The sequence below is a fragment of the Nilaparvata lugens genome, chromosome 5 (genome assembly GCF_014356525.2).
Source record: "Nilaparvata lugens isolate BPH chromosome 5, ASM1435652v1, whole genome shotgun sequence".
Taxonomy (NCBI): domain Eukaryota; kingdom Metazoa; phylum Arthropoda; class Insecta; order Hemiptera; family Delphacidae; genus Nilaparvata; species Nilaparvata lugens.
Genome location: NC_052508.1, coordinates 19,434,794 through 19,448,487, shown reverse-complemented (window position 1 = coordinate 19,448,487; position 13,694 = coordinate 19,434,794). Strand labels below are relative to the sequence as shown.

The 13,694-nt window shown below is 34.2% G+C and overlaps 1 protein-coding gene across 11 annotated transcripts in view; it reads right to left on the bottom strand.

The window, feature by feature from the left end:
- Positions 1 to 1,590: 1,590 nt before the first annotated feature.
- Positions 1,591 to 13,694, bottom strand: part of LOC111049798 — a 67,834-nt gene continuing 55,730 nt past the window's right edge. For 9 of the 11 annotated variants that reach the window (XM_039427846.1, XM_039427851.1, XM_039427854.1 and 6 more), the window contains 2 exons: positions 3,556 to 3,665; positions 1,593 to 2,493 (listed from right to left, as the gene is read on the bottom strand). In XM_039427846.1, coding sequence (XP_039283780.1) covers positions 2,378 to 2,493; positions 3,556 to 3,665 — 226 coding nt within the window. In that variant the 3' untranslated portion in view covers positions 1,593 to 2,377. Of the gene's footprint in view, positions 2,494 to 3,555; positions 3,666 to 13,694 lie in introns of all 11 variants that reach the window. The other 2 variants (XM_039427855.1, XM_039427856.1) reach the window with 2 other exon arrangements.

Below are 13,694 nucleotides of genomic sequence, written 5' to 3'. Positions count from 1 at the left end.
ACTTCAGTTACCACATATGCACAAAAATTAAGTCATGTACCAAATAAAATTCATACTAAACTTATCGATTTGAAAGATGTTAGTAAACTTGATGATATTGAACCTAGAGATTTTGATTTTATAAATTTTTAAGATTCTTTCGGCCTTAAGACACGCCACATTGTAATTTTTGTTTTAAGTACATTTATACTTCTTGTAATTTTGATAATCGTTTATTACAAATTTAAGAAGCCAACCAGTGTACTAAATTACCGAATTGATACACAAGTACCAATATCATCAACCCCTACCATGAGCTATATTGTACCACCTAGAAATTAGATCTAAGTTAGTAAACTTTAATTTGTAGCTTCATTTTAATTTTTGAGTGTCCCAAATTTATTTTTCGGGACGAAAATAACTTGAGGAGGGAGGAATTATGTAAACCTAAACAATTGATGTGCTGACTACTATTTTTGTCAGTATACCGCTTAGTGTCGCTCTCAGCGCGCTCATTTTAGTTACCTAGTCTACTCCAGCCACTTGATGTGTTAACATGTACTTTTTGCAAATAAAATTTCTTTTAAAAAACTGAGTTTTAATGAACGTGAACGTGTTTTATATATATTATATGAACTCATGTTATTTCAATTATCCACTGCATACTGCTGTATATTACGGAAAGTTGATAACCCGGATCTACTTTCAGCCTACTTCATTTTATTAATCTATTATTTGATCTTATCTACCTATATAATTATTTTACTTTATCAATTTTCTGTTTTTTTCTCTTAAATATTCATATTGATTAAAACTTTTACAATATTTCCATTAATAAATAAATCCTTAGTTTAAATAATGAAATTAACGTTTTGGTAGAGAGTTAGTGGGGAGGATATTTTTAATATTCTTTCCGAAGAATGGACATTGATATGTCCAAAGCTCTGCCAATTTATGTAGATGCATAACAATATAATTATTATCTATAGTTATTATATTACAAATTGCTTTTTCATATCATATACAGTTCAATAATTATTTTCTTAGTCTATATTATGTAAATTCATCTATAATTTTGCTGTATTGTAAGCTATTGTATATAAGTGTATAAGCCAGTATATATATTGTAATCTACATAAATAAAGTACTCAATCAATCAATAAATCTCTTTTCTCTTCTCTTCCTATATACTTGTTTTTATCTTTCTTCATTATTATTTCTTTCTTATTTTCTTCCATCAATATTTTGATTAATAATATTGTAAATATTTTAGTCTTAGTATCAATATTCTTCTCTTATTTCTCTTCAACGATTTTTTTTTGCATTTTCTATTTGATTTTATTGTTGAACAAGTTTTGTTTTAATAGGTCTAGAAACTATTATCATATAATACCGAAGACCTCTGCTACTGCAAATATTGACAACATGGTTAGGTGGAAGCTAGATAGAAATTCGATGAGAGCTATCATCCAAAAAATATTTGCCATCCCGGTACCTCCCAATTGCCAGTCAGGTGTGCTCACCCTTGACAAATAATTTTTGGATAGTAGCTTTCATCGAATTTCCATCTAGCTGTTTACCCTGTTATCAATATTTGCAGTAGCAGAGGTATTCAGGGTGCTTTTACAGCATTTAATTTGGATCTTCGTTCAATATTTATTATTCATTGATTAGCATTTGAATAAATGCAATTTCTCATTTATTTCTCTCTGTAGACTAGCTGGCCGCTATAGCTGCCTATAGAATGAGCGCTGCTCTCCAGAGATTGTCAGTTTGGTGTAACGGTGAGCATACCTGAATGTCAATAATAAGGTACCGGGTTCGATTCTCGGGCTGGCAAATAATTTTTGGATAGCAGCTCTCATCAAATTTCTATCTTTCCTGTTTTCAATATTTGCAGTACCGGTAGCTGAAGTATTCAGGGTGATTAACAGCATTTAATTTGACTTTTCGTTTAATAATAATTATTTATTGATTAGCATTTGGATAAATACATTTTGTAATCCATCAATTACCATCTGTCATTGGTTATTCTTTGACTTAATATCCTGAAATGCATTATTTCGAAATAGCCTACTCTTTTGCTATTGCAATAAGACATATATTGATAATTTCAAAAATACAAGTAAACTATATTGAAATAATTAAAACTATTCTCTAATGCCAGTGCTAAGTGGTACACAATGTTTTTATTATTTGATAAAGCATTTATAGTTGGAATGCTTTGATGTACTACACACATTGATGAATATACAGTTATTAGTGTAATATATAACCATATTATAGTATCTTAATATATTATTAAGAGTGCTCCGCAAAGTACAGATACAGATGAAAGTCTCACAGGTTTTAGGTCCGCATAGATCAGGATTTCCCATTCTTCAATAGTAGCAGCAGTTTAATCATACCGCTTTTTCAAATAGCGGTAGAATCGGATCGTGAAGAAGTAAATAAATTCAACTCCATTCAATATATTCAGTCCAAAAACAACTCCAGCAACTCCACCAAACCAAACTAGAAAAAAAATTCATAACTTCATCCAAATTTTACGAATTTTGTATCAATATTTGAAGGTAATATATTATATTTTATGAAGATTGGTACCCTTTCAATCGTTTACAATACAATGTGGTTCTGCTGAAAGTCGCAAAAAAAGATAATGCTATGTATAGAATTTACAAAAATGGCGCTTTGCCCTGCTCATGCACTTTATTAGTCCAGTTTAAAGATACACTACTTCAAGAAAGTAAAGATACCATACACTTCTTTACCAATGAGGATACTCACGAAAAAACCCAAAACACGTCTACCTTCAAGAATAGGTCTTGATAATTAAGTTTTAAAATTATTTTATTATTATAATTAGAAGGATAGGTCATCAATCAAGATAATTCAATTTCTGTGGCTTATTATGAATGAAAAATGTAGAGGCTAATAGAAACGAAAATAGCTGCATTCAGGATTATTTTTATACTACTATGGAAAAATGAATGATTTCAAATACATAAAGGTTCATAGTTGGATTTCCAGGTAAACCTGATAACAAATTTCCTTGCATTATTATTGACTGAAATAGTTTTCTTATTTTTTAGTTTGATCCATGATAATACCTGTTCATGGTTCTATATTACTTCAATGAGTAACAAGCACGCAAAATCGTACATAGTGCAGATATGAATTCAATTATGACTACCGTATAGGACATTGAAAAAGTTTGAATCATTTAGATATCATTGTATTACACTTCATTGTATTCGAAATTTGATTATTCAAAAGAAAAGCAGGAATTATGTTTTCTGTCCGACAGCTCAACTTAGCGGAATTAGCAGAGAACTGGAAATCCGTGGTTTTCCACTCTGTAGATGCTCCAGGCTAAAATGTCAACTTTTTGTATTCAAGTTGTCCAATACTCCACAATCATTGTACAAAAAAGTTCAGCAAAATGTACCTGGTGACTGGCCTAAAGAAACATTGTACTAACTCGGTTGAACTTTTTGTTGCAATGGTTCTTTGGATTGTCCCCAGGAAGAAAATGTAATAAACTTTAGTTGCAATTTATTTCAGTGATGGACCTACCTATTGTTCGCCAGCTTTCACCGTCAATCTCTCTTTGGTAAACTATTGCTTCAGATGATTGTTGACACAAATTCAGCAACGACAATCCAGTAGAGTTTGTTATGTTATCCCTGAAAATTAAAAATTTATGTTATCGAGGAAACACGAACACAGCCATCTTCAGTTAGATGCTATTGATGGTAATCCTACTATCAATAATTATAATATGGGTCTAGGCTTAGCTGGCTGGATCGCAACATTGCGTTGTAAATAACCCACTGCATTTTCAACATTTTTATCAAGTTTACTTGCGCTACCAGGTGACCTAGCTATCCAGTGTTGTCGTCCTCCTTGTAGGCGAACATAGGTTACACAGCAGCAGACAGACGGAGAGAAAATCAAACATCTGCATGCAGACATGATGCAGACGAATGGATGTCTGTGTGCATTGCAGATTCGAGCACCTAAAGAGGGACTTCCATCCCTCCTAGGAGGAAAGGACTCCTCCGTTCGTCCACATACTTCAGTCTGCTGGTGTGTGATTTGCCTTTAGGCCAGGCCATCCTACTACAAATTACCGTAATAACACTTTTACATAAATTTCAATTTCATGTTGATAACTATAGAAAAAGTTGAGCACCTATTATAAAATATCCTCTTCGTTAGAACTAAAATATAATAGTATGTATAGAGATTACACTGTTTATATAGTAACTATTGTCACAAAGTGAATTTTGTGACGAATGGAGAATCGTCATTTAGTATATATAGCCCAGTCAATGAAGGTCCAAAAAAGCAGTTTCGATCCGAAAATTAAATAAAAGCTGAATTTCCCACCATCGATAGAACCCTCCCAGAGGGTCATTCTCCCAAAAGTCCCAAAAAATCCCCATGGAGCTTTCCGCCCCAACCCCCTAAAACATGAAAAATGCGGGTAAACACGGGAAATCAATTATCTTTGTAACCATTGATCGGAAACAGTTCTATTATATGTCATTCGATTTGTTACATTATGAACTACAATATTAGTTATATTCATTTTTTTCAATAAAATTAACAGTTTTCTTGATAAAATAATATATATGTAAAAATTTAGGGGGTTTGTGGTTTGATTTTTTTGTTTTCTCCGATTAACCTCGAAACAAGTAGTTTTAAAGAAAAATGAGTCAAATAATTAATGTAGCCACTCTCATTGCAAATCCATTGATGTATATTGTTATGTATTTGCGATTCAATTTGACGCTGTGGAAGAGGAAACAGTCGACGCGGAACGGCGCGGCTGACTCCCTTAGCCATAGTAAACAGCAAACTGGAAATCAATTATCTCTGTAACCATTAATCGGAAAAAAATCTATCATATGTCATTCGATTCGTTACATTATGGACTAAAATATTAGTCGTATTCATTTCCTCAATAAATCAAACAGTTTCCTTGATAAAATAATATATACGTAAAAATTTAGGGGTTTTTCGATTTGATTTTTGTTTTCTCCGATTAACTTCAAAGCAAATAATCTAAAGAAAATTAGACAAATAGTTAATGTAGCCACATTCATTGTGAATCCATTGATTTATATTGTTATTCATTTGCGATTCGATTTGACGCTGTGGAAGGGGAAACAGTCGACGCGGTATGGCGTGGCTGACTCTCTTCACCATAGTAAACAGTAAAATACAGTAGTTGGCCTACTGCTTTCTAAGTTGCATCTTATTCACACTATGGCGCTCGAAACAATAAATTTTTTCTATTGTTTTGATATGCGATGAAACTAATTTTTCACATTTTAATTCTCTAAAATCATTTTGTTGTTATAGATCTGCTAAATCATGAATTCTATGACAAACAAAGATATTGTTTGCAACCGATAAAATATTCATACTATCACATAATATAATACATATTTAAAATATGTGTGTATGATCATAATTCTATGCTAAAATTTATCATAAGTTATGTCAAAAACTGAGATAAATCATAGATTACAATAGTGTTAACAGTGGCAATTCCCTGAAAAATCATAGCGTGCAGTGTTTGCTGTTTTCTACAGTTAATACTCTTCAGGCCAGGTTGATAATATACCTTCAGTTGAGCCAAATATATATGACGGCTGAGGCATAAAAAAATTATACATTGGGCTTGTTGAGTCGAAACTTTCTATGATTCTCTCTGTAAAGTAGCTTATCTTCCGTTCTTACTAGTTGAATTTAGATTATTTAGACAGTCCAATATGAAAATACAGTAGATTCTAAAGATGAAAGCCATGCAAACATACAAATTAAGGAAGAGTAAGCATGCATAAAAGATAGGAAAATCATGAAAGTGTTTCACATTTAACCACAAAGTACCCTACCGTATAAGATTAATTGAAAGACGATTCATCATCTTCTATTATTTTTGTTAACATATCGATGTTTCACCTCCACTCGCATCTTGTCATTCACTAGACAAGGTTGGCAGAAGCTTTTCTTTATGTCGATTAATGTTGATTGAAATTGATTTTGATTAGGGCACCAAAAGAATAGATCATTTTCTATTTGAAGCATTCAAATTGAATCTATCGAACATGATTTCTTATGACTGACTTAGCATTCACAGATTTAGTTGGGTGAAGCTATCTGAAAAATGTACCTGATTATCAATTCCATGGTTTTTATACCATTCTAGTTCATTGTGATCATTGAAGGGTTGAAGTGATGAGTTAGTACTATTCACTGTACTATTCATTTATTATATAAATTACTATAATAATAATACAATTATGACATTGGAGGAAAAACTAGGCTGAGCCTGTACTAGTTCAAGTGAATTCTAGTACACAAGTATATTGTGCTTATGATTGGCTCTTCTTTATTTTCTATCGATGTTTTGCTCCAGTAGAGAAAATTTAAAATGTTGGTTTTACATTTCATAAGCTTCATAGATAATATAAATTTGATAAGTCCAATATTAAATTAATCGATGTTGACTTTCATTGTATCGCTTTGTATCAATGTTACTTGCACTGTTTGCAATTCATCACTATTCTCTCAAGAATTAGTTTTCTATGAATTTCATGATCTGAAAATTGAAATTCAAATGCTATTTGGATGACTTTCACATTCCACCGGTTTTTTTCAATAATTGTTACGTTGAAGAGTGAGGCAATTCAATCCATTTGGAAGTAAAAGGAAATCACAGTGCGATTTGAACAGTGGATAGTAACTTTAAAATTCAGTTGCTCAATTCATTACGGCTTGATACTATCATTTACAATTATAGTTGATCAGAAATATGGATTGTCTATAATGTTTATATTTCAGTTTGACCAATCTTCTATCACAGTCTCGCTTTCATTCATAAACATGATAATCCTAAATAAGTTGGTTACCTTAAAGATGTAGCTTATCTTACGTCGAACAATGTACAATATAAACAGTTTTCATTGAATTACTATTATGATAATCATTGGAATTTCTGCCTGTGATTGAGAAAAAGTCATTTTATGAGCCTTGAAATTCATACCTAGAAAAAGTTGCATTATTACTAGAAATTTTGTTATTTTTACTATTTATTATAGGTACTGTTCATTGATTTTTGTGATTATAGAGATCAACTACTTTATTCTGAATCAGGATAAGGATAAATAGGGAAATTGTGAGATGGGGATAACATCCATAGTTACATAGCATCAATTTGAAAGCTCTGATAATAATGATTTGAACGGAACTGCGATTCTGGCTTGGTATTGCCTCTTCATGTTCAGTGAGAATAGTAAGCTTCAGAATAATTCGTTCTCACTATATGTGATAATATTTGGTAACATTTGTTAATATTTGAACCGAATGTGCAACAAATTAATCTACTTTCAGCTTGAAAATTTTTTTGTTCACGTGATCTGATGATATTCATTCCAAGTGTTTAAATTATAAAGAGTGATGAAACAAGTTAAAACACAAGAAAAGCTACGAAAATAAATTTTGAATCTTCATTTTTCACAAAATAAGGATGAGAAGAAGGAGTCGGACACATAATATATCATGAAACTTCGTTGAAAAACATCAATATCTGAAACTAGATTTATCAAATTGTGTTACCTCTGACTCGTATGGAGAAGGCACACTTCAAATTAATATAATAAATTCTGTGAGAAAACAACGAAATCCTGTATTTATCATGAGCATGTTTAAATCATGAAAATTTTAATATCTTTTAAGAGTATTGAAAAGTGAAAATCTATATACAGCGCATGTCAAAACAATAGACAAAATTGATTGTTTCGAGCAACATACTGTAAATGAGATGCAATGTAGACAGCAGTATTATTCTGTTTACTATGGTGAAGGGAGTCAGCCGCGTCGGCTGTTTCCCCTTCCACAGCGTGAACTTGAATCGCAAATACATAACGATATACATCAATGGATTCGCAATGAATGTGGCTACAATAATTATTTGTCACATTGTTCTTTAAAACTACTTGCTTCGAAGTTAATCGGAGAAGACAAAAAAATCAAATCGAAAAACCCCTAAATTTTAACGTATATGTTATTTTATTAAGGAAACTGTTCGATTTATTGAGGAAATGAATTCAACTGATATTGTAGTCCTTAATTTAACGAAACGAATGGCACATGATAGATTTTTTCCGATTAATGGTTACAGAGATAATTGATTTCCAGTTTGCTGTTTACTATGGCTAAGAGAGTCAGCCGCGCCGTTCCGCGTCGACTGTTTCACCTTCCACGGCGTCAAATCGAATCGCAAATACATAACAATATACATCAATGGATTTGCAATAAGAGTGGCTACATTAATTATTTGGCTCATTTTTCTTTAAAACTACTTGCTTGGAAGTTAATCGAGGAAAACAAAAAAATCAAATCGCAAACCGGGGGAAAGCTCCAAGGAGATTTCTTGGGACTTTTGGGAGAATGACCCTCTGGGAGGGTTCTATCGATGGTAGAAGATTCAGCTTTTATTTAATTTTCGGATCGAAAAAACCTTTATTGACTGGGCTAATAATTTAGCGAATTCTCCTTACTTTAGAGGAAGAATAGGATTGACAGCCAGATATACTTTGTTGAACTTGTAGTTGTGTATGTACATCATCACCATCGCCGTCAACCCCTATGAATTATCATCAGCGGATTCATCTGAACCAGAAATTTCCAGATTTTGTTTACTGGTTTGAGCGTTCTGTTATCTAGTATTGCAGTCAGCAGCAGTCGCACCAGAGTCGCAGCCACAGTCGGCCGCTTCTTGTAATTTCTGGTGAGAAAGATTGTTTACCGGCCTAATCTATTATAGTAATTAGCAGTATTGTCATCATGGTTACACCCTTAGCATCAAGATCATCTGAATCACACCCTGTCACATGGTCAGTGGCGTGATCGTCTCCTGAGACTCCTGTTGGTCGGCAATCTCTTTTCCCCTGGCCTCCGTATTTTCAGCGACCCTGTTCTGCTTTAAGGAGACCTAGAAGAGAGGCAGTTGTTCAGCGATCTAGTTTGTGTACAGCGCTCCCAATAGTGATTTTCTAGAGGGATAATATTCTATTCTCTATTTTATTGAATAGAATATTGTGAGTCGAGTTACCGACTATTTGAAGGTAGATTTTCCCGGGGGATTTTCTGTCCTTGTAGGTTTTATTTATAGTACAGTTGTTCGGTGGTTGTTCGAAGTTGTAATAGCTCGCAAAAGTGTCTCTTTTGGAAAGGGAACAGAATGAAATAAAAAAATTGAAATCGGTTGACATCTTCTGGTCGTGCATGGGCACTAAAATTCGCCAAAATATAGAAAAAATCACATTTTTCACAGAACATAACTTGAGCATTTTCAATCAATGTGGGCTACTTTGAGACAAGTTTGATGAAGCCTGATACAATATGATGGGTGGTAAAGACAGTTATCATGATTTCCTTCCTTACCCCCACCCCTCCCTCTTCATTGTAGAAGGAAGCAGCCAAAAGCAGCTTCCCCCTCCAGTTTCAGTTGGCATGAAGTTCACGAAGCTACAACATCATTGCTGCTTTGAAGCCCCGGTTTCAACTGCATTTTCTTCAGTTTTTCAAGTAAGTTTTCGTTTATAATCACACAGCTCTTTTCTTTTGTTCACCCGCGGTCCTCCACTTGTAAAATTTCTGTTTCTAATCACCATAATTGGTCCTCCGGGCCGGATTAGATCAGTGTTTTTTGGAAATGCATTCCGCTCATTGTCAGTGTCTGTACGTGTCGTGTTATTTAGATGTTTCTAAATGTTAAAGTCCCATTGTTTTGAGCTGTGTGATTCGGTAGTGTGTGAACTCAAAGTGAAAATTCCGTTTATTTCAACTCAATGCATTGCACGGTTCAAAAGTTATTGAATTTCAAAGTTTCAACCCAAGCCATAGTCGGACATTTTAGATTTTTTTTCCATTTCAAAATCGATCAATTATCAAACTTTGTTAATGATCGGCAAAATTGGGTTTAATCAGTGTCATGTGATCGATCCCGTGAATCAATCAACGTCAAGTGCAGGAAGGAGAGAGAGCTACTCACGCAACGGAGCCAAGCAGACGACCACAACAAAGCCTGTATCAACCTTCCTTATTCCATTCCTTGCACATTGTGTATCGTTCTCGTTTGCAACACACTTCACAACCGTTTCAGTATCACTTCCTCTCATTAACAGAAATTAGATTCAGTAGGTTTGAGTGCACTGTATCTGTATTATCAGCTAGACAGTTACTCAGTTACTTGTTCTTGTTAGTTCTGACATGAACTTTGAAATCTTAACCTCAACTCACAATGTCAGACCATGGAGATACCTCGCTTACTGAATCGCATATTTTACACGATACAACTCAAAATGCAACCACCCAGGAAACTAATATCAATGTTACAGTCAAAGCTAAGGATCCCACTATGGAGTTGAAGCTTTCAACAATAAAAAGAAACAGAATTATTATCAAAATAGAGTCAGCAATCAAATCCTTATCAAACAATCCCTCTGAGCATATGATTCTAGATTTAAGAAATGATTTTCTAACATTCGAATCAATTCAAGACAACATCACAGAACTTGCTTTATCAACTGATTCAGTTGATGAGAATTATGATGTTATGGGCGAGAAGTTTCTTGAACTCTATGGAAGGTACACTTCATTTTGTAAACAGCCAACAATTGAAACTGTACAGCAGACCAATCCTAGTTCTAACATCAATTTACCACAAATAAAGCTGCTTAATTTTAATGGTGTTATTGAACAATGGATCGAGTTCTTGAACATGTTCAATGCGATTATTCATACGAATAGATCACTTTCAGATATAGAAAAATTTCATTATCTGAAATCCAATGTGTCAGGCTCAGCCACTCAAATGATAGCTCATTTGTCTCTATCAAATGAAAATTATCTTATCGCCTACACTCAGTTGTGTGACAGATACTCGAATCCAAGAAGATTATGTTCGTATTACATCGATCAGTTACTAGAGTTTAAGCAAATAGATAAGCCCGATTATTTGTCATTAAGAACATTTGTTGACACTCATTCTGTTTGTATTTCTGCTCTCAAAACACAGCAGATTCCCGATTTGAGTGACTTTATTCTGTTATCGCTGTGTTTAAACCATTTGGATAAACGAACTCGACTTGAGTTTGAAAGTAAGATAGCTGATGTCATTCCTAAATATGAAGACCTAATGAACTTTTTAGTGTCTAAAACTCGTATGTATGAGTTAGTGAACCCTTCAACTACACTTCAATCCGCAAGAAATATTGAATCTGAGTCTACTCGCTCAAATGAAAATAAATCTGATAAGAGATTTTCACTAGTTGCAAGTGATAATTCTTCAACTGTCAAACCTAATCAAATTGTCAAGTTAAAACCGCTTCAGTGTATTGTGTGTGGATCAGAGGATCATAGTATTTATTCATGCCAGCAATTTGTCAATTTGTCTGTCGATCAAAAGTATGATTTCCTCAAACAAAAAAATCTATGTTTTCAATGTTTTGGAACTCATAATCGTGTTCAGTGCAAGTCACAAAAAACTTGTAAACTATGCAATTCTAGTAACCACCATACATTATTGCATGCTCAGAAGGAAAAGACCCCTGCCACCTTTGTGTGTAACACTTCAAGTCTATCCATTTCAGAATCATCTCTATGTCTACTTGGCACCGCTAATGTTGTTGTTTTCGACTCTTTCAATAAGCCACATATTGCGCGAGCTATTCTAGACTCAGCTTCATAAATAACCGCTGTTACAAAGGAGCTAGCAAATAAATTGAATTTGAAATCTACTTATTCATCTCAAAAACTCATTGGCATCGGTACTAAAACAACAAGTACAATGGGCGAGGTTAACTTAACTATCTCTTCACAGATTCAGCCGAATTTCAAGTTGAATACTAAAGCTACAGTGCTATCAGTCATAACATGTAATCAACCCTCTGTTTCATTGAACGCTGAAGATTTTAAGCATTTTTCAAGTCTGAAATTGGCTGATGAAAAATTCTATGTGTCAGGTAAAATTGATCTGCTCATAGGAGCTGGCTCATTTCTTCATACTCTATGTGCTCAAGATCACGAAGTCACAAAGTTTTATCAAAATTCTCCAGGAGCCTTGAGCACGGTTTTTGGCCATGTTATCATTGGAAAAATAAATTCTAATGAACTCACATCACAATCAGATTTAGCTACCAGCCTTCTAACCTATGTAGAACCAATTAATCAGTTGCTTCAAAAGTTTTGGGAAACCGAAGAGATATCTATCAAAGCTGAGGAAGACCCGTCTCATGTGTATTGTGAAAACCTATACACAGAAACTACAACTCGGTGGCCCTCAGGTCGTTATGAAGTAGCGTTACCATTCAAAACTCAGAATGTGGTCTTAGGTGAAAACCGAAACTCTTCAATGAGAAAATTCCTCTCACTTGAGAAAAGACTAGCATCAGACAACTCTGTTAGCAAACAATATCACGATTTCATGAGCCAGTATATTGAGTTGGAGCACATGTCCAGAGCTTTAACTTCGTCTAAATATGTAATACCGCACCACTGTGTTCAAAAGGCAGACAGCTCCACAACTAAGTTACGTGTCGTTTTCAATGCATCAGCATCTTGTAACAATGGAGAAGTGCTCAATGAATCTCTCTTACCAGGCCCCAAGCTCCAAAACGAGCTTAGTCATATCTTATTAAGTTTCAGAACTCACAAAGTGGCAATTACATCAGATATTAAAATGATGTACAGGCAGATATCAGTGAGAGAAGTTGATCGTAATTTTCAGCACATATTTTATCGACCAACACCACAAGAAGAACTGATAGAATTTCAACTCAATACTGTCACGTATGGTATGACTTCAAGTAGTTTCCTTGCTCAAAGAACATTGCTTCAATTAGCCAGCGATTATGAAAACGAATTTCCTTTGGCTGTCAATGCCATCCGTCAGCATACTTACGTCGATGACGTGGTTGGTGGCGCTTCCAGTTTGAGTGGAGCTAAATCACTTATCTCACAACTCAATCAATTGATGCTGAAGGGTGAACTCCAACTGCGAAAATGGTCATCTAACGTGAGAGAAGCAATTGAAGAATTTCCGATGAAATGTGAGAAAATCCCCTTGCCTTTTCTGATACCACTCAACGAATTAAAGTACTTGGTTTTCGTTGGAATCCATCAACAGATGCCTTTTCATACGCAGTCACACCATTCATTGAAAAACCGACAAAACGCACAATACTGTCATACACAGCCAAATTGTTTGACCCGCTTGGGCTGTTATCTCCTGTTGTATTCTTATTCAAGTATTTTTTGAAGCTGTTATGGTTGTCTAATCTTGATTGGGATGATCCATTAAGTGAAGATTTAAACCGTCAGTGGAGTTGTATATCAAGTACAATTGTGTCACTCGCCAACGTTCACATTCCTTGTCACATTGACACTACACACGTGAGTGTATCATTACTCGGTTTTTGTGATGGATCAGAAAAAGGTTATGGTGCATGCGTCTATATTCATATCTCTTCAAACAGTCAATTCATATCAATGAATCTTATCATGGCAAAAACAAGAATCTCACCTGTAAAAACTCTTACTATTCCAAGATTGGAATTATGCGGTGCTCTATTACTGTCAAAATTATATAAAATTGTTCTACCTCAGTTCGAAAAATGTATCTCCAATACATGGCTGTA